The 26,149-nt window shown below is 45.2% G+C and overlaps 2 protein-coding genes across 3 annotated transcripts in view; one reads left to right on the top strand and one right to left on the bottom strand.

Moving 5' to 3' along the window:
* The window catches only part of LOC100740501 (toll-like receptor 6), a 48,184-nt gene extending 40,879 nt beyond the window's left edge, over positions 1 to 7,305 (bottom strand). The window contains exons 1-2 of one of the 2 annotated variants that reach the window (XM_024367240.2): positions 2,631 to 7,305; positions 45 to 123 (exon numbers count right to left, since the gene is read on the bottom strand). In XM_024367240.2, the coding sequence (XP_024223008.1) occupies positions 2,647 to 6,300 (3,654 nt within the window). In that variant the 5' untranslated portion in view covers positions 6,301 to 7,305 and the 3' untranslated portion in view covers positions 45 to 123; positions 2,631 to 2,646. Of the gene's footprint in view, positions 1 to 44; positions 124 to 2,630 lie in introns of those variants that run through there. The other variant, XR_002946569.2, reaches the window with a different exon arrangement.
* A 113-nt stretch (positions 7,306 to 7,418) lies between these two features.
* Positions 7,419 to 26,149, top strand: part of LOC105680705 — a 215,163-nt gene continuing 196,432 nt past the window's right edge. Inside the window, exon 1 of the transcript XR_002946570.2 lies at positions 7,419 to 7,821. The gene's annotated coding sequence lies outside the window, so the exon portion shown is untranslated. The remainder of the gene's footprint in view (positions 7,822 to 26,149) is intronic.

Genomic DNA, 26,149 nt, shown 5'->3' on the forward strand with positions numbered 1-26,149 from the left:
TCGCGCCGGCAATTTTTATCCGCGCGCTTTATGCGCCCTCCGTACTTTCTTTCCCTCTCTCCCTTTTTCTCTTTCTTTCCCTCTCTCTCTTTCTTTCTCCCAGTAACCACCCTCTGGCCGTAGCTGGAAAACACATAAATACAAGGGAATTATGGGACTAAATTACGCGGTACATTTGAAAGAGTGCGCGCGCGCTATGAAGTAGCTTACGACAGGCCAATCGATGGAAACCCATTTTTTCTCGACTCGTACATCATAGCCGAAATCGAAACTGACAACAAAACCCCCGTACCGCTACGCGTATGGCGTGCAATAAATCACGGTAAAAAGAGCACACGGTCCTCTTTCTCCCCCATAGTGAGAGCCTGACGAAACCCTAGCTTCTCCGTTACCGTCTGCCTTTTTGATGTGATCTTACAAAGAGCCTCCTCTCCTTCTACTTCGTTCGACGACAGACTAACAACCAAGGATCCTTCCTCTTTCTTCTTATTCTGCAGTAGAATCGCCTTCCAAATATTCGGGACACGAAAATAGGACTATCGACGAGTTTCCATACGAAGATCTTTACGAACTTTTTCCATCAGAGAGACGAATTTAGAAACATTCCTCTGCATGTGTTCGCTCGAATCGCGTGATACAACGATAAGATACTCTACCATATATATCCTGGTAAATCAGAGAAGCCTCGAAAGGAAGCGAAAGTATCTGTTTCCTGTATATTTTCTCGAACGGAAGATAACGCAGATACGAGAATAGAAAGTGGCTTCAATCACATATTGTTTGACTGAATGCATTTCTAACGTAATCCCGTAAGATGACTGGATCGAGGGTAATTTCAGGAAGAAAAGCAAGACCAGTATCGATGCGGCTTATCAACGGATCAGCCGCTAATGGAAGCGTTGGCGGCACAAGGCGTGAATACGCCGAATAAAAAGGGACCATCGCAGACGGTCCCTTGTGCCCTTCGGATTTCCCTCGAACGGTCACTGGCCGAGCGGATACGTAGCTTGAGCCGAACAGCTGAAACTGAAGCGTGTCACGAAAAGTTAACACGACCGAGCGAGTTCTCGTGGACGAGGACGGCCACCTGACACGAATAAAAGGAACAAAGTCGGCCGAGGGGGTGCGACGCCATTGTCGCCGCACAATTCCGAGGGATCGGCCAATCAATCGACTTTCCTAATTTCCTTGTTCCACCGACAATGTGTAACCGTAGCACAAATATGTGATTCCGACGAACGTGTCACCCTTCGAAGAGTAAAATTGCTTCAGATCAGATACAGAGGTTAATAACTTTTTTCACTAGGGATGAAAGGAAATTGACGAAGTAGAGCAGGCTACACGCGCTAATCGTTTAATTAGATCGCGAATGAACGGTATTATGAAAATTCCATAGAAACATGGATTGGAAGAAGTGGAACAGTAGAACGTCTCGGTTTAATATACCACGGAGAAAATTAGCTATGTGTCATGGTATAGATCGTCAAGTTGCGTTAAAAGGCTAGGCGGTGGCGCTCGGTATCGGGGACATGTTAACGTTAGACATCGGCGAAAGCGAATAGGTTGTCGTGCAAAATGCACGTCGAAACCTGTATTGAATTAAGAACGGCAATGACGACGCCAATGATAATCGATTGAAGGTAATGTCCGTACGCGAAACGAGCGGACGATGTAATTTTGACTGTGTTCCTTTGCACGCTGGCAGGGAGCCATCCGATAAAGGCAACTTAATTGGTAAGTGGGTGAGAATTGTTGCGGACTCGTGAACGGCCCACTACGGAGGGTGAGTTCGATCGATAGAGTTTTCTAATTGAACTCGACGACAACTGGCCCGACGATGACGACAAATTCCACGCGTAATACCGGTTCGTATACTTTTCGATCGTTCCATATGTTCCTGCAAAACCCGCCCGCCGAAGATGACCCCATTCACGGTTCGATCACAATGGTGCGAAATGTGCCGCCGTTAAATCGAGGCCATAGGTCGAGGCTCGTGTTCAATGAAACGGCTACGATCTCGTTAGTTTGTCATTTGGGCATGATATATAATTTTAGAGCATTGCCGTTAGAGAGAATATCGCTGTACTGGTACGTGTTTCGGCTTCTACGAATGGATTCGATCGTTTAAGCGCGTTCGCTATAAATCCGATAGAACCACGGACGCGTAGTAGGATGTACTTGAAATTCGACGAGCTTGACGGAACAACCGATTCGGTATAATAAAAATCTGGCGAATGACTAAGCCGGTGAACAGCGAGATCCTTTCTTTCGAGACGATTGGTTCAAAGAGGGGCAGGAGTAGCTTAGAATCGAAGCGAACTGGAAATGGAATCGGCATACTTTGCTTGCTAGATATAGCTGGTAAACGATCGATTCAGAGAGCAAACGCTGTTCTTTTGTGAAGCAACCACGGGGAAAAGAAAAAACGTTTATCTTCAAAATAGAAAGAAATCATTGATCTTGGCTGAATTTTCAATCCAGAGTTCGCCTCGATTCTATACCCACTTTCGCGTTTGACTATTGTTGCCGATCTCGACTCGGATGTCCATCGTACTCCTTTCCAACGGGCAGGGAAAAGAAAAAACCAAAGGTATTCTTAGAGAGTAAGAAGATTAAATAACGACTCTTACCTAAATAATGGCAGTTCTACGTCCATTGATGCTGCGCCGGGGGCGGTGGCGGTGGCGGCAATGGCAGGGGTCTCTCCAAAACAGGAACAGGGGACACGTCTGGCATGGCGAACCTTAGCTTCTGCCAAAACAACTTGTCCCCCCACACCAGCACGGTGTGCGACGAGATTCTTTTTTTGAGATCGGCGTCGAGATCTCGTGGACCCACACCGCCTACCAGCAGCACGATCACCGAGCGGCCCTTCCCTTTCAGAGCGTCCCTCAGCGCCGCTTTAAACTCGAATCTGGCCCACTCGCCGTGCAGAAAGTTCTTCGACAATACTAGGATGGTTCTTCTCGAAGAATCGGCCGCTTCCGCCACTGCATCGGCCACGTTGCTACCGGCGCTTAGATCACGGTAGTGTAAACACAGCCGGTAAGAAGTTTCCAGACCAGGTACCAGAATCGTCGAAACGAACGCCTCGTCCACGGCGGAGTACGAGATATAGGCGTCGAAGGGTTTCTCTTGATCCTCGAAAGCTGCTGTCTTGTAACACGCTCTGAGGCCGCATCTGCTGGCAGCCCATGTCCTCAGGGTACGACGATGCCTGAATGCACCACACATCAGCGCCACCATGGCAAAAATCAGCACGGCGGTGGCGAGCAGTAGCGGCAAGTAAGCCTCGAGCGGTCGAGTCTCGATGACCGAGGTCGTGCCTGTTAATGCCGCGCAATTTATGACCGATCCGTTCGCCGGAAGAGTAATAGGTATACCAAGGGAACAGGTGACGCTCCTCCAGTCGCTTATCTTCGCTCTGTTACTGGACATCCACTCGCGTACTCGGTCCAAGTACGAGCACTCGCAACTCCATGGATTACTGGACAACCCGATGTCGACCAAATATGGATTCTGGCCGAGCTGCCAAACAGCGAAAGTGCCAAGTCGATTGTTTTCCAATCGTAACACTTCCAGCTGACGTAGCGGAAGGAACGTTCCGTTATCTATATACGTCAGTAGATTGTTCTGTAGGTAGAGTTCCTTCAGGTTCTCCAGAGGCATCAATTCCACGCCGTTGAGCACGCTTATCTTGTTGTTCTCCAGATGAAGGACCAACAAACGCTTCAGACCGCTGAAAGTATGATTGCGTATAGCGATGATGTTGCTATCGTTCGCGTACAGAATCTGCAGGTTCTTACGGCCGATGAACGAGTGGGAATTCAATTCCCCGAAATTGTTTCCATCGAGGTAAACCTCGGTGGCATCCATCGGTAATCGGCCGGGGAGGGTTTTGTAACCGGAGTTCGAGCAATCCACTACGTTCGCCGACCAGGATTGATCGTGATAGCAAGTGCAGTTTGTCGGGCAAGTCATCTCGCAGTCGCAGGCGTCGAAGTCGCAGCAATGACACAGCGCGAAACAATGAGCCTTGTACGTGCAGAGGAACTGAGACGGTTTCGCCTCGAGCAACGGTATGAACGATTTGTGACGATCGTACGGAAGCCTGCAGTACACCGACTCCAAATCCATTACCCTCGGATGTTGTCTCAGCAACAACGAATTGATTCTTTGCAACCATTCCGTTGTACAGTCGCATATGAAGGGGTTGCCACCGATGTAGAACTCTGGCAATTGTCGATACGCGGGCACCTGGGTCAATTGAAACGCAGACAGATTCATCTTGACGATCTGATTCGCGTAGAGATCCACCCTGGTAAGATTCAACTTGTCGAAAAACGTCTGAGGCTCCACAGTCTGTATCAAATTGTCGTTGACGAACAGAAGCTCGATGGAGTCCGGTATCGACCTCGAATGTATCCTCGTTAGCCGGTTGAACGACACGTCGAGCGTCTGTAATCTTATGCCCTGTGGCGCGACACCGAGATCCATAATAAGATTTTTATGTAGATCCATCCACTGTAATTTCTCTGGCAGATAACTGTAATCGAACTGTACGATCATGTTGTCGGACATATTCAGCCAGAGGAGACCAGGTGCGCTGGCGAACATACTGGATATGTCCTGCAACAAATTCGAGTCCAAACGAATCGCCTGCAACGCTGGATTCGTGGAAAACACGCCGTCCTCGACGACCTCGATCTTGTTCCGTGCCAAGTTTAATATCTGAAGAGCGGGGAGCTCAGCGAAATCCTCCATAGTGACGTTCGTGATCTCGTTTCCGATCATTCGTAATCCATACAGACTGGACATTCCACGGAAACCGGGTCTGTTCAGGCTTCTGATCTGATTTTCGCCGAGGTCCAGCGTACGCAGCATTCTCATGTCCTTCAGTGCGACCGGTATGCTGTCCAAACTGTTCCCGGATAGATTCAGGTCCTGCATACTGGAACAATTGCGAAAGGCATCCGGATGGATACCTTCGAGCTGATTAGAATCGAGCGACAGCAGAGAAAGTGCAAACAATCCGTTGAGAGAGTAAGCGTCCAGGTAAGTCAATCGATTGAAAGCTAGATCTAGCGTGTGTAAATTACTCATGGGCGCGAACGTATCCGCTGGTATCGTTTCGATCTCGTTGTACTGCAAATTTAATATCTGAAGCGTGTAAAGATCTTTGAACAGAGCCGGGTCCAATCGACTTATTCGATTATGAGACAGATTCAGAAGAACCAGTCGAATCAAACCAGAGAACGTGGCGGAATTCAGCCAGGAGCTGGTCAACGCGTTTCTCGACAGATCCAAAGCGACAAGCTGATTCATGTCCGCGACCAGGCCCGGTGACAGCACGCTGATGGAATTGTTCTGGAGCCGCAATTCCTTCAGTGACTTGGCCGCGTCCCGAAACATTTCCGTCGGTAACGCGACGATTCTGTTTCCAGACAGGTCGAAGGTCTCGAGGGATCTGAGTCCATGAAGCGCCTCGTCTGCAACCATGGAGATCGCGTTGCTCGACAAGTTGAGCACGCGGAGCCTCTTCAACGAGGAAAAGCCGTAGGCGGGGAGAACCGAAATTTGATTACTCGACACGTCCAACGATTGCACATCCAGAGAACAAGGGAAAGGCGACGGGGTCGATTCCTGCTGACGTCTCGGGTGTTTCTCCGCGATATCCCTGAATCCCAGTTCGCTGATATCCTTCAACATGTTCCAAGAGATGTTCAGCGTTAGGAGGTTCGATAGCGGGCAAAACAAATGTTCCGGTATCTGCCAGATGTTGTTCCACGATAAATCAATCTTCTCAATCTGTGGCACCGAGTCGAACGCCCCGTTCTCCAGCTCCAAGCTGTACTTGCTCTTTCGTCCGTTTAAGCTCCTGATCGTTAGATTACGCAGATCCCGCAGACCGCTCAAAACTTTTGCCGGCCAATGGACCAGCTTGCATCCGGTCAACCTTAACGATCGCAATCTCCATAACTGTACGAACCCGTCCACGTTCAGTATACCATTTTCCAATGATTCTGAATCCTCGCAAACGACGTTGATCGAGGTCACGTATTCGCTAGTCGCCTGTGAAAAGTTCGTCCTGAGGGAGTCGTTCCCGGTGTAACGGTGAATGCAAGTGAGCGCGCCATCCTGTCGCGAGTCCCACGAACAATACTCCGGTAAATCGAGCCTCGGTGGTAGTTCGCTGGTCACGGCGAGCACGTGGTACACCGGCACGAGAAGATAGTAGCAGTAGGCCAACGACAGCGACACCGATCTCCCGAACCCTTCTGGACCGGAGAGCCCACGCATCTTTAGCGAACTCGTTGCCTTCCCTTGTTTTCGCTCTTCCGTCTACTTCCGGTCATCACACGCCGCTCCCCGGTAGTCCTACACGCTCCGTTATTAACGCACGTTGTCGTCGCTCGTGTACGCCCTCCAATATTTACTCCGAGTGACTGGCATGTGTGTGCCCCCCCCTCTCCGGTAATCGATGCCGAACTCGCTATTACTGCTTGAACGCGTCAGATCGTTTCAACTATCCCAACAATTCTTGAGTTTCGTTAATGGGAATTCAAGGGGACGAAGTTCACTGCCAGTTGACCTGTCGTCCGAATGGCGTGCTAGGTTTATGAACGATTTACGAGAGGGTGCTCTGGTACCAGTATTATCGCGTTTCACTGTAGTGCTTCCAAGTAGTTTACACTTTAAAAGAATCACACTTCACTCTGTCGACGAATCGTTCGATCCAGCGCGCGCGCGAGTGCCCTTCATCAACCTGCCGTTATTACACGTTACGACTCGCGAGACACTCAACTTGACTGAGAAAGTCCTCGACGATGTACCAACGACAGAGTAAATCTGCGGATAATTACGCACGCGTCGAGATGCTCGGTGATTTCAGTTCGCGCATCCCGTAAACTTCGTTACCAACCCCCCGCTATCAAAATGCTAATTGTTCACGGTGCTGACTCACCGGCGCGAATTAACCTCGTTCCCAGCGACGTGATGCTCATACTTCTGTTCGGCTATGTGAGACAACACTATGCTCGCGTTCCGCCAAAACGCTGGGGGCTCCGTAACTTTTCCAACGAATGTCCCATTCCCATTACCGTGTGTCATCGACTCACGTTTCCAATGTAATCGACACTTTGTTCGAGGTTATGATTTAAATTTCGTTCACTGAAATTCCATGTATCGGTCGACGAAACAAAACTACACGAGTTCGTGAATGAAAGGAATAAGGAAACGTACAGACTATCCACGAAGTACAATTCCTTAAACCGTGACACCCGGTACGGCGACCACCGCGCAACTGACGGTTGAGATCTCCACAGCATCTAACTCGACGCAGCGTCCACCAATCGTTCCTTCCCCCACCACTGGCGGCAGCACTAACACATCGAGGACCGGCATTCAGCGAGCACGCGCCTCCCGTCGACCGTCCATGGAGTAAGGAAGATAGTCGTATTGCTTCGTACCCTTCTCTTCCATCTTTTACTGACCTACGTGGAAATCGCGCGTACTTCTCTCCAACGAACACCGGTATGTTACGTAGTTACGCAGTGTATAGTATACAGACGCGAACGTCCAATGAAATAGAGTAATGCGTGGAAAGGGATGCTACACGCAACTTGTTTCTATCTTCTCGCCGTTTGTCCGATCGAAAGTGTTTTGTGTTCGAACTCGCGTGTGTTTTGTGCTTTCTCATCTATAAGGACTTTGTAGCGTTCGAGACATCTTATATCTCGACATCGATGCCCATCCTCGCCTGTACGATAAAATCTTATTCTTACTGGGACGATCAGCCTGGTCTACGAATGCTTGCAAAAGGTAAGAATACAATATGGCGGAATTTTCAGTAATCGTAGGTCAATCGTAAAGCTATTGCGCAGCTAACCATCGCGAGGCACGCGTTGTGCTCTATTTTCGACGCAAGTAGGTAGGTTTGTTTACTTCTCCTTGCGTTCTTGGCTGCGTTGGGTTTGGGAATTCTTTGTTTGTTTGAGCAACACCATGTTTTTTTGTTCGTTTGCGGAGTATTCGAAATGTAACATAGCTATGCGATTGCGCACGATTCTGCGCAGGTGCAGCGTCATTTGAATTCCGTGTTGGAGATAAATGGCGAATTCTTTCCTTTTATAGTTGCCTTATTTCACTCTAATTGTAAGTGAAACATATATGAACTCGATTTTATATGATTATTTATTATTAATTCAATAATATGTTATTAATAATATATGAAAGACGGGGAAGGAGGAAGAATGAGGAAAATGAATAGCAAATAAATAGCAGTTATACATTTTATCATAGATGGCACGATTTTTCACATATTTGAAATATAGGTATTTCAATTATCTGTATATATATTATCATAAAATTAGTATCATATATTATTATCCGTATATTATCAGATTTAATATCCCTCGATTGCGAATATTTATGGAAATTCAGAGTTTTATGAATACGATTAAATATAGATATACGCGACTACAAAAAATTTGTCTACAGATGAAAATGAAATGTAGGGACTAATAAAAATACGCTTCATTGGAAAATAAGGGTATTTGAAAATACCTTCTGTAGCCACCGTATTTCATTCTTCAAATATAACGAGTACTGTACGTTACATATTTTTTACATTCTACCATGCTATACATATAAATCTTCAATAAATGTATAAACATTCACAGTCTGGACATTAACAAAGCCATATATATTCATAATAATTTCAATTTATCTGGACAAGAAAAGAAGCGACTTCGCGGTTGGGGGGGGGGGGGGAAACCGGTCTCTCGTCTCCGCTTGTCGCTCTCGTTTCTCTATCGCGATCCACGTGATATTCAGAGCACTACCCTTGTCCATGGACTGCTCATAAAAAGGTTTCGATCAATTTTTAAGTGGTCGGTTGTCCGGCGTGCCTTTCTGTTTCTTTTTCTACGCGGTTAAGGACAGCCGAGGGGCAGTCCACAAGGGAAAGGGGGAGTTGAATGTTCTGTATGTTCGAGGGTGGGCACGTATTTATACGCGCGGTGATCTTCGCAGACTATCGAGATGTTCGATTTGTGTGTAACACGACGAACTGACTCCGCAGGATCGGGTCCTTGATACGCTTTGAATAAGCCTCGCTGATTCATTCTTGTCCACCCGTCGAGAGACTTTCGACTTGATCGATGATGATCCCGCATGATTTGTATTATGTTCCCTGTCGCGATGAATTGAATTTCGGGGAATCTGCGCGCGCACAAATTCGTTCCTTGCGGCACATAGAGCGGAGGGTAAGCGGTTTCGAAAGGAGCGAAGATTAGACCGCGGTTATAGTCGCGGTTCGATTAGAAATCTCGAGCGCGGCGAACCCATTGAGACTCCCACGCAAATATACGGTCCGTTTCACCGACGTATCCGACGCGAGAATTTCTTACCGAGAATGATTGATCACCGTCTTAATTGACGCATACCAAGACGAAAGAGATCTCCGGACGGTATCACCTGTTACGAGGAATTATCGGTCGTAAATAAACGTCACTGCTGCTCGATGTTCCTCTTCGTTCGTCCAGGACTATATTATTTAATCCTGACAGAGATACTTTATTATTCGACGGTAATTAACGGAGATTCAAAACTGTCGATCCCCTCGGCGTATTACGTAATAATCGGCCGATAAAAATCAACGGAAACCGAGCGGGTATCGAAGGATCTCTCGAAACATAATTAATATCTGCTTCTTAGCCAAGAGGGCGAGATCACGCCTTATGGACGATCGTAATTAAAACCGTTAGGAAACTGGAGAGGATCGTGAATCGTTATAACTCCGACGAAAGGCTCGAGGGAGGTCTAAGAAAGTTTCCTTTCAAGCGAGAAACAGCCGGGTTAAAGTCAACTCTACGAAGTCCTAAACTCCGAGGTTTGCCAGAAATAGGTCTCTATCGGTGAAAGCAATGGTTACGAACACGTTCCTCGACGGACAGGTGCTCTCTGCTGTAAGAAAGGATCAGAAACACTTGTTCACGTTAGATAACTTCCCTTAGTTTCCTTCTCTTTTTGGCCCTTGTTTATCTTATTTACTCTCTGTTTTGCCATTTACCCCTTTTCAAAATTGCTCAAAAGAATCGTCCTTTCGCTCTCTACTATCGTAGACGTTACTACGAGACCGATAAATCGCGGCTGGCCTCGCTCGCCGAGCGAAACTTTGCTTCTTCTTTCCGATTCGAAAATCAATTAGCGGCAGATTCAGTTTCCGTGTAAAGAGAGAGCGAATCGCGTTGGTGACACGCGATCTTTCTGGGCGGAGTAGTTCTGGTCCGGCTCGAGAATGACGGTGGAAAAGAAGTTTTAATTAAAGCTAGAATAAGAGTTTAATCGAGCAAAAGGGATTAATTGCCTAGGGGTTAAAACGAGCGAGGGGTCAAAGAGAGGCTGCTGCCGGTTGCCTCTTCCTCGATGATTCCTCGTGGCTTTCTCGAGTGGCGTGGACAAGAGAGAGCCGCCCCATAAATACTCGCGTCGAATGCTTCTCTGAAAGCCCTTTTTCGTTCGCAAACAAAACCGGCCGCCTCGATACTCGTGCCAATGGGAATCGATGTTATTAAAAGCTACGAGCTTTCCTGGTAACGTCACAGTCAGCATCGTTCAGTTCTCAAGTACTTCGCCAACACGACTTTTCGTTACTCGTGTATCGATTCTTTGTACGCGTCGCGTACAGCGTGGCTCGGTTACCATTGCGATCCTGAATGCTTGCTAGAAATTATGTACCTATAGGCTATGAAAATGTCCTGTATTTATGCAATGGTACGTTACATTCTATCGAATCGAAGAAACTTTCGATGAAAGTTTCGTGACTTTACTGTAAGTTTCACGACGTTAATGGCAGTTAGTCTGGATTATAAGATTACTCGATATGTTACCGTGAAAGTCTTCAGCACCATTACTCCGCAGTCTTTTGTGATTTTGCAGAATCATTAACGACCGTAGAAAAGTTTCGAATATCTCAATCGACCATTCTCTAGTTTACTCGGTAAGATGATTTTAAACAAGATGTTCAGCTATATGATTTAACAATTTTTAGAATTGAAGCGAATTTTTGATACAAATTCTACGCTTCAGTTACATTAACGCGTCTAATTGACTATTCATTAAACTGGCCATTGAAACTCGCGAAATCGTAGTATTGTACGTAAACGAGAGAATTGATGAAAGCAAGATATCATTTTGAATACGTGGTTTCGTTCTAATTAATCCATCAAATTTTTCGCGAATAACAGATTTTCCGTTGAATCAGGGTAACTTGACAAGAACACGAGCCAATCGGGACGCACGTTTATGGAAAAACTTATATCGCTTTTGCGATATCGTTGATTTGGCGGCCCTTAGAGCGTATAAACCTACCCGGTGTGTTTCTCGTGTTCGTTAAAATAACGAATGTACAATTCAAAGTACGGTGAACACGGTTCATCGATTCGGTCACGTAGTTTTCGAAAAACGGCCAGGAGAGTCCGAAAAACATTTGCCAGCGTATGGACGCGAGGCATCGGCTACCCGTTGCTCTTCGGGATCGCTTTTAACGGATCGTATAGCGACGTCGATCTATGACATTCAGAAATTTCTGGTGTAGAGCGTTGCAGCACAGCGGCGCGTCGCTATAATGTGTCGGACAACGGAGTGCTTTACGACGATTTGATTTACATTGGATTTTTCCGAGCTGGCAGCGGTATTTCAACCATATGGCGGATCGAAAAATCTACACGAGCCAGGCAACGCGAAAACACCCACGCCTTCGTCCATTGCTCTGTGTCAAACAAGTTTGTCAGGGTGACTCGCGATACGAAGGAAGCAGTGTATAAAACGAATACCGTGTCGCGTACCGCAAACACCTGGTCGTACCTTCTATTTTATGCAACCTGAAGGAACATTCTAATTCCGGAGAGTAGAACAAGAAAGTAGGAAACATCGTATGTTATATAATATAACTAACGATATACGTATATCATATACGATAGTAGTTATTTACAGGAAATTATTTACACATTCTCGTGAAAGTGTATCATAGAAAACTTTTATGCATGTATTATGGACGTTACATAAAACAGTTTATAAAGTCATTAGTATCGTGATAAAAGACAATTGTCGTGTTGTATTGGTAAAATTCGAAACAAATCTGAAAACGTATATGAAAGTTATAAGATGTTAAACGCAAGGCGTTATTGAATATTGAGGTGTATTAATATGATGGAAAATTGACTCTCTAATTACTTTGGCGATCTTTGCGAAATATTTTCGTAATTGCAAAATTATCTATCTTGTAGCTCCTGTGTACATTTTCAGTTTCGTTTCAAATTTAACCAATACAATCGTGTCATTATAGCGCTAATGAGATTCTAAAATTCCTAGTATAATACACATAATATATTCAAAAAGTTGGTGTACTTTCGTGAGCCACTGTATACCGACGAATTATTCACCAGTCTTTCCGTGTTCTCAATCTGCACGCGACAAGCAAACGAACAACGAAAATAAGAGCGAAAATAAGAGACGAGCGATTGGAAGGGAAAAAGAAATCGTCGGTCCGAAAGTAATTGGCAATCAGTCCGCGACTGTCTTTCAATATTGGAACACTCGGTAGTATTTACAATTTATTGAAAGATCGGGACGGAGCGTAGACGTCGAGCGTAAAGGGTTGACGCGGTACGAGGGATGGAGAAGAAGATTGAAAACTCCGGGAGACGGTGAAAGTATCGGTATTGGAGAGAGATCGAGCTTTGGTGGCTTTGGTCGATGAGCTCCGAGGTCCCAAATGTCGCCCGAAAAATTTCCAAACGCAATTTCGCGTCTCTGTTGGACAACGACGGACGAAACGAAGGATGTAGATGTATATACGCGGGTGTTTCTTTGCGAGTTTACACAAGGGGTAGCGTAGTATGAGAGAATTAATGGTTATCATACCCTGGCTACATTCTACCGCAATTGTTTTTATGTGCGCAGAAGAAGGAAGGGAAAAAAGGAGTTGTAGTAAAATTTTACTGTGCACAGCGATGTACGTACGCGAGAGATACACGAGCGAAAAGTTTTCGAGAATAAAAGGAGCTTCTGCTGCAGAAGGCGCAAACACTTCCAAACAACCGCATTTCGACGCCACTTTCCGCGGTACACACCCGAAACGAACTGCCGAATGCTGCAAATGAGACAACCACTTCCCGCGGCAAGTTGTTCTGTTTAAGAAGATTGACCGTCGGCAGTGCGCGAGCTCTCGATCTCTAAAAACGTCGGAAAATATTAACCTATTTTCTTAAGTCAATTCAAACGCAGAAAACTTTTGCTATAATTATTGAAATCCAATCGAATTATATTTCGATAATAACGCAATTTATATTCTTTATTAAACACGAACAACGAGTACTCTTGGCTGGAAATTACTGGTCTTAAAATATGAATAATTCGAGAAATATCCATCGACGTCTATTGACGTCGTTCGAATAATTACGAATGGTAGTGTATGCAGGTAAAGTTCTTCAGGAAAAAGAAGTTAATTCTTAGCAACTAATTGACGGAAGATGTGAATTCGAACTTTAAAGAGACAGTAATTAAAGCGATAAGTATGATATTTCGAACTATGCAAGGAAGTAAAATTCGTCATTGGAACATCTTAAAGATACTAAACTTGTTACTTAACATGATTTGTAGGCATATTCGTGAGACAAATTTCCCCGAGATACGCTTCAAATTAATCGAACGCATTTTGCGATTTCCTTTGTTATATCTATGGCTTCTCAGAATATAGAGAACAGGAATCTCGAGACATTGACATTAAATTTATCGTGCTATGTATTTTGTGAAACGTCATCGTTCGTCTGAAGCCGCATCGGCTCGTTAAATCTTCCAGCTGCGACGAAGAACAAAATACGTCGGGCAGGGTAGATCGATTCGCGTGCGTGCAATTTTTTACTCGTGCTCGATCCGATTGATGCAAGTCAGATCAATTCAAGGAATGGGTCCCCTTTTTGTTAGAACCGTGTGTCTCTACCCCGAATTCAGACTCGGACTGTCTCGAGTCCGGCCTTACATCCGTTTCGATTCAAATCGATTTCTCGCCACGATGCAGTCCGTTCGAATTTCATTTTCCTTTTGTCTGGTCCTTTCCTTTCGCGATAAATTGCTCGGTACAGGAAACACGTGGCGCATTAATTGAAAGACTGGCAAATCGTTTCGAACGAGTATCGTTATAAATGCTGTATTAAAGACGATTCGAAAATATGTATCAGGCTGTCGAACGACGCAAGGATTTGGGATACGAAGCTGAACATTTGTAATAGTCTATTATTGCTCTTCTCACAAAGGAATATCACAAGGAAGAGAATTTGTCCTCCGAAGAATTCTATTTTTATTTTTAATAGACAATACTGCTGTTCCGACGAGTTGAATAAATTCACTCGAAATAAACAACAGACTCAAACTTTTTGAAGAAAAAAAATTCTCTTTTTTAAAGAAAAAAAGAAAATAATCGATACAGCGCGATTTACCATGTTCAAATTATATTCCTATTTTAGACATGGGAGAACGATGAAACGATCGAATATCGAGTGTCTTTCGATTCCATGTATGTAATATGTAATAGAATCGATCGAAAGAAAGGAAATAAAAAGCGGCGAATCAGAGCCACGATAAAATTCCTACCGATTGAAAACCGTGCAGTTCTATGCTCTTTTTTTGCGAGCCATTCTAGATTGTTAATTTGTCGCATATAACGCGCATCGAATGCAACTATACGACCGTGCATGATCTGGTTTCAATGCGACGGATCCCTCTTTCATGCTGCACCGGTATAACCTGAACGACATTTAACCGGAAACTTGATATCGGTGGACATTCACCGTTGTGAGCTCTTTCAATTGATCGTGCCCTATACGACAATGAGGATCAACAACGTCGAAGAACATGGAGCTGAACGATTGTAGTAAGCAGCGTAGCCTCGAACAAACAGCTAAGAACTCGACAAAGTCTTTTGTGCGTTATTGGGTTAGGGATTCGGTAAACAGAAATGTTTCTGGAAGAATGCTTCGCTTCCTGATAACGATTATCGATACGCGATAGTCAGATTACAACGATATCGTCGTAACATCGAGATAACATAGAAATACAAATACATAGGAATCTGTTAAGCCATAATGGTTGATTAATTTTGATAAGTATTGTTATTAGAAATATTATCGATATTATGGAAGTTACGAATAAACAGGCTGTGCTTGTAGCTTAGAAATATCATAGTAAAAACCGATGACAAGCTGCAGCATGTGTACTCGAAAGGTTACACGTTTGAAACCACTTCGAACCTCCACGCATTGAAACCACTTAAGAAGGTCCTTGTATAGGCTACCCTCGGCCTTTCTAAATAATCTTGCGTACTGTAGCAACACTTGTCATGATGCATTTACCTTTTGCATTCGTCACACGTTCCGTGGCTTGCATTTACATACATTTTAAATAAATTCTTAGCTTGGGGTGCTCACAAGTGCATATATCTGTCGATGGTTGACAGGTTGTGTATATTAAAAAAATGTTGACCTTCAAATCACCTCAACGCTCCACCCTCTAAATCCTCTGAATAACTTGAGAATTCAAATTATGGATATTCCTACTCGAAATAATGGACTTATCCGTATTCAAATGAACCGTATTCATCGACGTCTTTCGTCCACATCATCGTTTCAAATATCCCTAACACGTTTAACAAAGAATTATCGAGAGTGGTAAGTCGCGTAAGGCGGAAAGATCTTATTTCTCCCTTCGTTTCTACGTTTCCCTGTATCGACGAAAATCAAAAGGGCGTTGACGCATCGACCATAAAATGTTACATTTAGATCGCGCTTCGATACGCAGAACACGTAATTCGAAGTATCCACGGACTGCCGGCCCCGGCAATCGATAGCCTTTCATTATTATTTACTTGGATGGTCTGCTCGCGCCGGGATTTTTTTCGCTGTCGGGCTAACCGTTTTGGTAACCGGTAAATATCGAAACGAATTTCCCTTCAATTTTTCGCTCATCCTTCACTCTGGCTCCAGTTGCGCGATACCAAACCAGTGGAACGGGCTTCGTATTTGCTTATTGCAGCTCGACGGATCGCGTGAGCAAACATTTAAACGGATCGAAACAAGGGAAGCGAGCGATGAAAGATTGTTTACGATTCCGGAGCACGTACGCCGGGGATACATCTCGAATACGCCAGCGAACGAGACGCTACGCCGTGTAGCTTTATTGGAAGGAATCGGTCGGGGAAAACGTGCAACAATTTGCTGGAGCTACTGGTATCTAACACAGCATCGACGATCAAAACGAACGCGAGAAACGCACCTTGTTTACCGGACGTTTGATAAAATTCCTGAAGGCTACGCGCGTCTCTTTGATAGCGAGGCGTGTCCACATAGGTCGTTCTAACTGTACCATTACGAAACATCGGTATCGTGCAATCCGCCATAACTGATCGCTGTAAACTCCTTTAAATGACGATATCGTTAAAGTTTATACGAACTCACAAGAATACCAAAATGTACGCGTCACGAATAAATGGTCATATAAACGGGTATCAATGGCGAATACTTTGGCTACAGAAAAACGACCGTCTCCTAAAATACTCGGTATGTCTCGTTTTAAATCGAAACGACCGTCTCATCACCGAACTGATAAAGTTCAACGGAATCTGAAGAGGCCACTTCTCCTCGCGACCGGCCTCTCTCCCTTTACCTTCCTCCACTTCTTCACCCCGTCGAGAAACGAGAGTTTCACCTTTATGTAGTGGCTAGAAACGTTCGAATCTAATGGAATACAGTCGAACGAATTCCAAAGAGGCACAAGAGCCGCACAATGGTCGCCCGAGAGGAAAAAATCTCGAATTACTTGTCAGGGAAATTTCTCTAGTTTCACCGGGCTTAGGAAGAGACATGCCGAATGTTGCGACGAACACGCGGTTTCTCAGGTTGTGCGTCCGGTTCACAGAACCAGCCCGAAAACATAGAATTACCTTCCAGCCGGTCTTATCGGGGCGATGCCCTATGCACGAGAGGCGGTCGCGCGTTTCACGATTCTCTGACGGCGAAACAGCGAATGAAGTCGGACAAAAGCGCAACGACAACGGAAACAGTCGCGGCGATCGATTTTCTCCGGCGGCAGAGCGAGAGCCGGCCCTCGCCGGTGTACACGACATCCAGTCGGCTAATTTCGAGACAATGGCCCATCGGCAGCTTTTATTTCGGCCGCGAGAGCCAAAAAGACCGCGAAATGGAGGCCTGTACCTGCACGTGGGGGGAAGTAGCGGGCAAAACGAGGGAGAGGTTTGGGAACCGAGGGAGAAAGAGACTGACGACGCGCGGTTCGGTCCCTAATCAGCGCAGCTACGTCGTAATTCCGAGGCGCGGATAACGCAGGACCGACTAATCTAATATCGAAGCGAAATTACGCGTAAGGGATGCAAATCCTCCCTTGCACCCTTCCGCACGGTTTCGTCCGCCGGTGTGCGCGTCCTAATAAACTCCTTTCATTAGATCCACCCACTTCACCCCTTTTCCACCCCACTGTGATAGTGGCAGTGACGTTGCTGGTGGAAGTAGAGCCGGCCGCGCCGCAGCCAACGAACAAACTGTGCAGTCGTAACACACAGAGGCTTGGCAACAGCTGCTGAACGAAGCGAATGCGCGTACTCGCGCGGTTTTCTTCGCCTTCGTTCGCTCCCTTTCGAATGTCTCTCTGTCTCGCTCTCAGGTTCAATCCGGTTCCTTTTTTCTGTCGCGTTCTATCGTTGCAACGGGAGCACTCTAATGCGAGCCAGGACAACATAGGCAAATGCACGCTGGAAAACGCGTACTTATATACATAGAGAGGGTACGACAATACTAGGAGATGTTCGTGATAAACGAACATCTTACCTAATCCGATGATTGGCTGAGTATAAGTAGGTCGGGAGAAAAAGTTGCAATAATGTGAGGGGTGTTTCGACTGTTTTTAACCGTTGTATCAATCCCCAAAATAAATGCCACCCTATGTAAATGCAGTCTGCCTGAAAGCAGGCCACACTGATGCGTACGGCTTGACCTGTGTTTACCAGAGAACGTTGTGTGGGTGCGCGATTGCATAAAGATACATTGTCGCGCGGTTACATGCGAGCACGAATGAACACAATTTAAACAGCGGGTTTAACCGCTATATCTATGATACGATGTTTGTATGTGTATATGCGAGAAAAGGGGTTCCGTAGACCGGGCAGGGGTAAACGGTGCAACGAGTGACGAATGCAAGCTCGCGTCGGGCAGCAAACAAATATCAAATAAGCGGCGAGACTGGCGCAAAACCTCGACGTTTTAATTACTGGTATTTAGTCGCGGCGCTCGAGAACCAAAGAGGCTCCGTCGTTTTCCTATTTCGTAATGCTTTTTCACCCCGAGATTTTAGTGGGGGAAACAGTTTCAATAATAAGCGTTCGACTAGCCGAGAGTCGTAATTTGCTCACAGAGCGGAAACTGATTTTCGAAACGGACAGTCTCATTTCGGCCGCGTAATAAGACCACGGAAATCGCGTACATTCAGATTTCACCGTCTGTTTTTCACCGGGACGGATTTACTAATCTGGAAAACCGTAATTGAATCGTGGCCAGCGCGGAAAGCGTGAAAAGAGTTCCATTAACCCTCGACAAGCGAAGTCGGTCGACGAGAGGGATACTTGTTACGCAACTCGATGGAATCGGGTTAAAAGAATGGGCCCGGAATTCACACTTTGCCGAGCTAAACACGCGTTCGTACTTAGGTCAATGCTGGATTAACTTGTTGCAACACCGTTAACTGGAAAATCCAGCTAAATTCCAAGTTTAATTTGAAATCGTAGGTAATATTTTCGAGTAAATGATCGTCGTGCCTAAACCTTTGGTTCGTCAGCCGGAGAAAAAAAAATAGCGAAGATAGCGAGATCGTAGCTGACACGGTGAAAAAAGTCATGCATAAATTAACAGTTCGTCGAGATTACCTAACGAAAAGGGTTCGATAAACGAGGCAGATATCGATCGGTTTTGGAACGACGCGAGAGCTGACAGCTCGAACGTCAGAGTAGTTTCGCGAGTTTATCGAGAAAGAAAGGAAAAGAGAGGACAGGATAACGGTGTGAATAGAAAGAAGCGAGAAAGAAGGAGGAGCGTTCAACCGATGCGAGGCAATTTTTTTAAAAGGGGTTGTGTTTCGGTTGATGGCACGAGAATACGGTGTTCGCCGAGTAAAATATTTAAAGATAAGCTGTACATCTCACGTCAGCTTATGATACGTGCACGCGAGCTCTGCTACCTGCGCACGATATGGATATCATTAACCGGGCGTATTACGAGTGTCACGGACTTTAACGACCGGTACCTCGTTACCAGATAGGAATTAATTATTTCAGGGTAATGAAGTGTCAAGGGAGGGGACACGTTGTTCGAAGTTATTCGACGGAAGATATTTCCTCCTTAGTGGACGGATGGAAAAGGAGGAAGAGGAGGAGGAGTAAGAAGTAGAGATCGGTACCAACACGTCAAGTGGAGAGTTATTTCTAATTATGGGAGCGCGTGATCCATGGAGCAGATTACTCGGATCGGAGAGCCATTCGAAGACTAAGGGAAAATTATGGGGCACGGGCGGTCGTGTCACGCGTGGCATCGGTCACTGTAATTATACGCGTACGACCGTATACACGAGATAGGATAGATTGAAATAATAGAGCACTCTGTTCGTTCGAAGAATCGTATTTGCTTTCTGCTTAACAATTTCGCAGAAAACGTGAAATTAACAAGTATTCTCGATAACACACCCAGTGGTAATAGTAGTAGTCGTCGGCATGACTCGAAATTCCTCAGCTGCGGGTTGAATTACTCTTCTACGTACACCGCCCGTCGTTTCCGTGTTTCTTTCTTAAAACGAATCCTGCGGCGTCCAACTTCGAGACCGATCCGAAAAACCGGCCGTCGGTCGTTCCGTGAAATATAGGAAGCTACTTATCCCACCAACACTTCGCGAGGGTTCATTATCCAACCGCATAATGATATGGCACTTACGTGCGTACGAGCGGCAGCTTGTGCGCCGTGTTCTAAGCCGCGTTTCAAGCCGTGTTTTAAGCCGCGTTTTCAATGGTTACGAGAACTGCTTGGGATGGAAGCCGAAGGGCCTTCATCGAGCGAAAGGGCAAGACGTATGGTAAGAGGGGTGGACGGAAAGGTTTTACCCCTTTTGTCCTTTAACATCTTTGCAAGCGGTGACATGTCAAACGGTCCGTCCCCGTTGGCTGTCCTGGGAATATAAACAAAGAGCCGACGACAGAGCTGCAAAAGCAAGTATAATGTCCCTTCTGACCCCTTGCTTCTGTTCGCTCCTGCTCCGTCTTCTCGATTCTACCCCCTCCGTCACTTTTCGTCCAGACCGTACCTTATTCCTCGATTCTACCTCCTGTTCCTCTTGATCTTTTTCTCCTTTTCTCCGCCCCGACTCTTTGCCCCTTGCCCTCCGCCGTCTCTCTCTTTTCTATCTTCTCACTACACTCTCTCTGTTTCACTTGAACCTTCGCTCGCTTCGTCGTACGACCGTGCTCCTCCTCTTCTCCTCTTCTTTCCGTTTCACGTTCGCGTCTCTCCTTCTTCGGCCACGATCCATCTTATTCCGATCCGTGCTCTCTCGCTCCCCAGAGCAAGGTTCTTTGCGCTGTAGGAATGAGAACCTCCGCGAGATCTTAATTCCTCTTTGCCAGCTCCATTCCCGGAGTTCTCGAGCGTGAAATCGGCGCCGCTCGTACACCCCGCGCGACCCCTTGCCCCCTCATCGGCCACCCCGCGACAATTCGTAAAGAATAAGACCGTGTCCCATTATCGGATCAAGATATTATCATAATTGCCTGGAGCCCTCGTCGGCCGCTGGCTGGCTCGCTCGCCTGTTCGCTTGCACTAGCAAGAGAGTGCCTAGGGATGGCTCCTGCACTGAAATTAAAATTAAAGCAAATACGACATTAAGCCCGAACCTCCGTGACTCGTACAACTCTAATATTATCTTTCTCTGATAACCATTCTCGCGGCGTAATCGACGATAGAGGCGTGGTATCGAACGAACGCCAGCTAGTAGCGACTTTCTCCGGAGACAGGGCACAATCGTTCGGCCATTTTTATGGAAGCTGATACCCCGTAGTCACCGGAAATTACGCGGTTGCGAAATTTATGCGAGAATTCAGGTTACGCTGCCGCGGCAACGTTTCCTGAAGCATTAAATTATTTAACGATAATGGCTTCGTTTTAACGTTTCACCCTGTTACCCGTTGCGGCGAATGCCTTCGAATATTCCGTAGAAATTTATACGGTCGTCGCACACCGGGACGGGTTTACGATTTTGGATATTGAAATTTTCGATGAAAAGTGACGACTCAGTTTCTCGATATATTCGGTCAATCGTTTCGAGACGCCACCATGGCTCATCGGAGCTGCGTGTTCTTCGGATTTCAAAGATTTCCGTGACAGGAAGGGCACCTATGGGCGTACATATATCTAAATGTACATACGTATACGTATATATCCCCTTTTCGCGTTCTCTTGCGGGTATCCTTGACTCGTGCTGAGACGAGGGAATTGCCAGCACGAACGCGCAGGAAGTTTAGCGTGATCTATTGGATGAGTTTTCCTTCGGTAGTGGAAGCACCGTGGAAATTTAACGAGCCACTCAAAACGAATATTTTGTTCTTGCGGGCATCACGATGATGGTCGATACGAGATACGTGGCCGGATAATTAAAGTTTTCTAATTCGAGTAGATAAATCGGTGATTCACGATCTTATGAGAAAGGATTCGCGATTTAAAGCTGTTCGTTCTCCAATTTCTCGATCTCACGTACGCATTTCCAATTTTCGAAAAGCCTTTATGAACTCCAATCGCTCTCATCTTCGGACCAGGTTCGCCTCTTTTCCTTCTCTGTTCGTTCCTTTGCTCTTTCTTTTATTTCTCCACTCTCCTCTTCCTCTCGATCGTGGTCGAAAAGCTTCGAAGGAGATTCACCGGGGGAAAAATATTTTCTGTCGGTCTATCTGCAACGGGGCTACATCAAATCTTTTTTTTCCACCGAGACGTCCAATATACCGCGATGTGTTTGAAAAAATGGAAACCTTGAAAAAACGTATCAGACAGAAACCGTCGGATAATACCTGGATCCTATACGGGATAATCCTCGTAGCATCGATATTATCGGTACGTACGCGTATTAAGAACCATCGATGCGATCCTGATTGTCGCGAACGTTATAAATATCAGACTCTCACATAATATCGTTCCCTCTATGCTCTTTACCTTTCTCGTGGAATTAATCAACGGCATCCTTGCTTCAATGTCGGAGGATAGATTTAAAAAAGGAGACTCACAGAGAAACTGCACCGAGAAGTTAGATGTAATTTGATTAAAATAGAAAACGCAACTACAAAGAGATTACTTAACAAAGAAACACGGACATTGTTGTTGAATGTTGCCCGGGAACAAGAATGGAATAATTTCTTTTGAGACGTCTTAATCCTAAGTAAACAACTCGATTCCTCGTAACAACTTTTAATTGAGGAGAAACCTGCGCACCTACCGTGGAAAGCCAATGCAAGATATCACGAAACAGGGATTATTCAAAATCAAGGATCTGCTTTGTTGGAAGCTGGTAGCGGCCTCTTTATTTATTTAGATTCTCATTTATCCAGGTCCTCGGAGAATTACACAGCTTCTTGGAACATAGAAGAAGACCAGAAATCGGCCAGTTGAAACGAGTTCAAGACTCACACGCGGTGAGCAAGTATTAGGACATCTGCTGCTATTATACAGAATATGATAATTGATCTAGATCGTTAAGAAGATAATTAGTCCATTAGAATTTTTCGTTTGAAAACATAATAATAGGTGTCTAATATAATAGGTGAGACGTCCATTACGACGTTGAACATACCAGTTCTTTTCAAACGAGGTTTAGTAATTTTCTGATGGCCTCAGTTTTATCTGACTCAGGTTTATCGTGTTTCTTTGTATGTGTGGTAATAGTTATGAACGTAGGTTTATTAAATATATTCTACATCGTGACTTTGCTCTCTCAGGGAACGAAGCAATTCGCGTGATTTCGGGGCAGAATTTGGCAAATTTAATTATTTATTTTTTGGAGAATCGCGAGTCTCACCGGTGGTCTCCAGAGGCGAGCTCGGTAGATGGGGATCTTTGTTTAATGAATTACCCTTCTCGACGTGGCATTAGATTAAATCTGAAGCAAGTCGGTGGGCGTGAGGGCAGCTCGGGTAAATTGATACAAACGACACACTGCCCACCCTCTAGCTTCCTTTTCTTCTTTTCAGCCGCTCAGCTTTCTCGTTTTTTCCCTCTGTTCTCCCGGCGAACCACCCTCCGACTTCATTCGCTTTCGTTCTCCTGGCTCGGTCGACGCGATCCGAGCAAGAGGAAGGCGTTCGAAGTTATTTTGCTGTCGTATCCCGCCGATCAAAATGCCGAGAGGCGCGGGAATTAATCTCGGAAGTACTTCTATTCCGTCAAACGTCAGCCCGACACGCCCTGATAAGTGTACGTTCCTGCAAATTGAAATTGAAGATCGCCCGAGCTATATTGGCTCGCCTTTTCCACCCTCTCAGGCGCGGTTTTACGAAATAACGTCTCGCAGGATCGTTTCGTCAAGCATACAAAGGGATGGTTGGTCGCGCGAGCCTAACGTCATACCCTTCCACTCGATACGATATGGTTTCTGGGAGGAAAAAAAAGGGAAAGACAACAAGCAAACTACACGTATCCACCGGTTGTTCGGATGGTGAAAAAGTTTTTCGATTAAGAAGTAGAGATAGGATATTTTGTAGCGACGACCGCAGGAGGTTCTCGTAACGAGCGAATATTCAACGAGCCGCGAGAGTTCTACCTTCGTCGTTACTTTTATTGCACATTACGACCACTCGACGCGAATAATGTATTTCCGGAGAGGACGCGGAAGTTCGTGGCAAGTTCTATCAACAGGAACGCGCAAATCGTCCAATTTTTTCTCTCGAAACTGCCTCTGCAACCGCACACCCAATCTGTAATATAAACTTGGCATGATTTACGCTCTTACGGTTCGGCTTGTTTTTCGACGCGCTGTTTATTGGCCGTCGGAGCGGACCGTAGCGAAGCGGAAAGCGTCGCGAAAACTGTGAACATTTTTCTCGCGCGGTTTTTCGCACAGTTTCGATGGTCGAAACGACGTCGTATCGACGCGGCCCCGTCGACCGAAACTTATTTATTCACTTCGCGGCTCGTTGAGCTTCGCCTCTCTATATCTTTCTTTTTTCCTCTCGCGGTGGCAGCTACTAAATTAATTTTAGACAGCGGGGGCGAAGGGCGGCAGAGAGGGGCATTGGGTCCAACAAATTCCTTCCGACACAGTCAATGAGATGCAGCAAGTTGGGGCGGTAGAAGGGGCTTGAGACGGGGGCGAAGGCTGGTACCACGCTCTGTGCGCTACCTAAGAGAGATTATCCTAAGAAAACTTTGCCTGGAGTTCCACCCGCGTATCCGGGGCGTTACTGCAGTTAAACAATCTACAAAATTGAAATAATATGCAGATGTAATTTCGAGTAACTTTATATCGCGCGGCGCCGCGCCTCCGCTGCGCAGAGACCCTTTCAAGTGTCCCTGGGCGCCCGGAACTTCGTGACGAGCCTCGATACTTCCAGTTCGTCGTGAACGAAACGATACTTTCCGCGCGGGCATCTCTCCGGACTAAACGACCGGATATTTTTTTCGAAGCAGTTCCAAGCTTCTGTCCATTCACCGTTCTCCTTGGTTTTCCTCGTTCCTTCTCTCGAGACGACATTCTTACTTCTCGCGGAATTACTTTTTTTTACACGATGCTATTCAGCTCTGTCCCTACCAAGGAAAATAATATTTACACTTATTAAAAGTTTCGTCGTTGCACGATCGCTATCGCTTCTAACTGTTCGCTGGATGATACTTGTTATGTAACTACGGTCGACGTGAGTGTGAATAAACGAGGGGATGAATTAACGCGTATGGATACGTGGACGCATGAATTGCTTTGACGTTTGAAACGTCTCTGCTATTGTGATATATTGAAAGAGTGAGAAACTACGAAGGTGTTCAACTAAAAAGTTTATATTACTTGAAGTTTTAATTCTAACAATTCTGTAATCATAATCGCATAATTGACTTTCCAGTGTCTTCGCAACATCTATTTATTTATTTACCTGAACGAGAAATAAAATATTTGGCATACAATAACAAAGACAGAGGAAAGGTTAATATTAACATATAATTGTAGGTTAAAGATATAGATACAACTATAAAATATAAAATTTCAAGTGAAGTTACCAGCGGATATTTTAAGGTGACTGAAGTATACTAAAATAGATTTATCTCAGAGTGAAAGAAGCTAGCATGATTTTAGCATACGATTAAAACAATTAAAGTAACCATGATTAGTGCGGTGTTAATTGGCGTGGAACAAATTATTATTTCTAAGACATCTTGAAGGAACATTAAGAGAAAATTACTGGATGATATTAGAAGACGGAATAATACGCTTCGCTATTTTACTTACAAATAAGATTTCAAATTCTCATTATTCTCCTACTGCTGAGAGTCTGTAGGTTTAAATTACTAAGGATTTCATCATAATTACGAGAAAAAGGCGACATAATATTCGATTGCTAGCCTAAGGCATTTATGCTTCCCTCTTTCTAGATCATTCATGTGCGACGAACAATAGAGAGACCAAATGAGATAGCCATATTCTAAGGCTACAAGTAAGAATATTAGTATTGCAAGAAGATTTCACTGTATGAATATACATAAAGAGATTTATAACTACGGAAGATAATACATTTATAATGTACCGTAAACGTGAAATTTGATATAAAAATAATGTCTAGGTACTTAACACTGTCCAGAGTAAACGAAGGAACACCATTTATACCGTAATTGGGTATGTAATTATTTCTCTTATGACTAAATCTGACAGTGCGACGCTTAGCCAGATTGAGAGACAACTTATTCGACAAACACCATTCATGGAGTCTATCGAGGTCACTCTGAATTAATAAAGCATGTAGCGGCTTACCAAGGCTAAGAAAAATCTTAAGATCATCAGAGCGTATTATAACAAT

This window comes from Bombus impatiens, unplaced genomic scaffold, assembly GCF_000188095.3.
Source record: "Bombus impatiens unplaced genomic scaffold, BIMP_2.2 scf_0317, whole genome shotgun sequence".
NCBI lineage: Eukaryota > Metazoa > Arthropoda > Insecta > Hymenoptera > Apidae > Bombus > Bombus impatiens.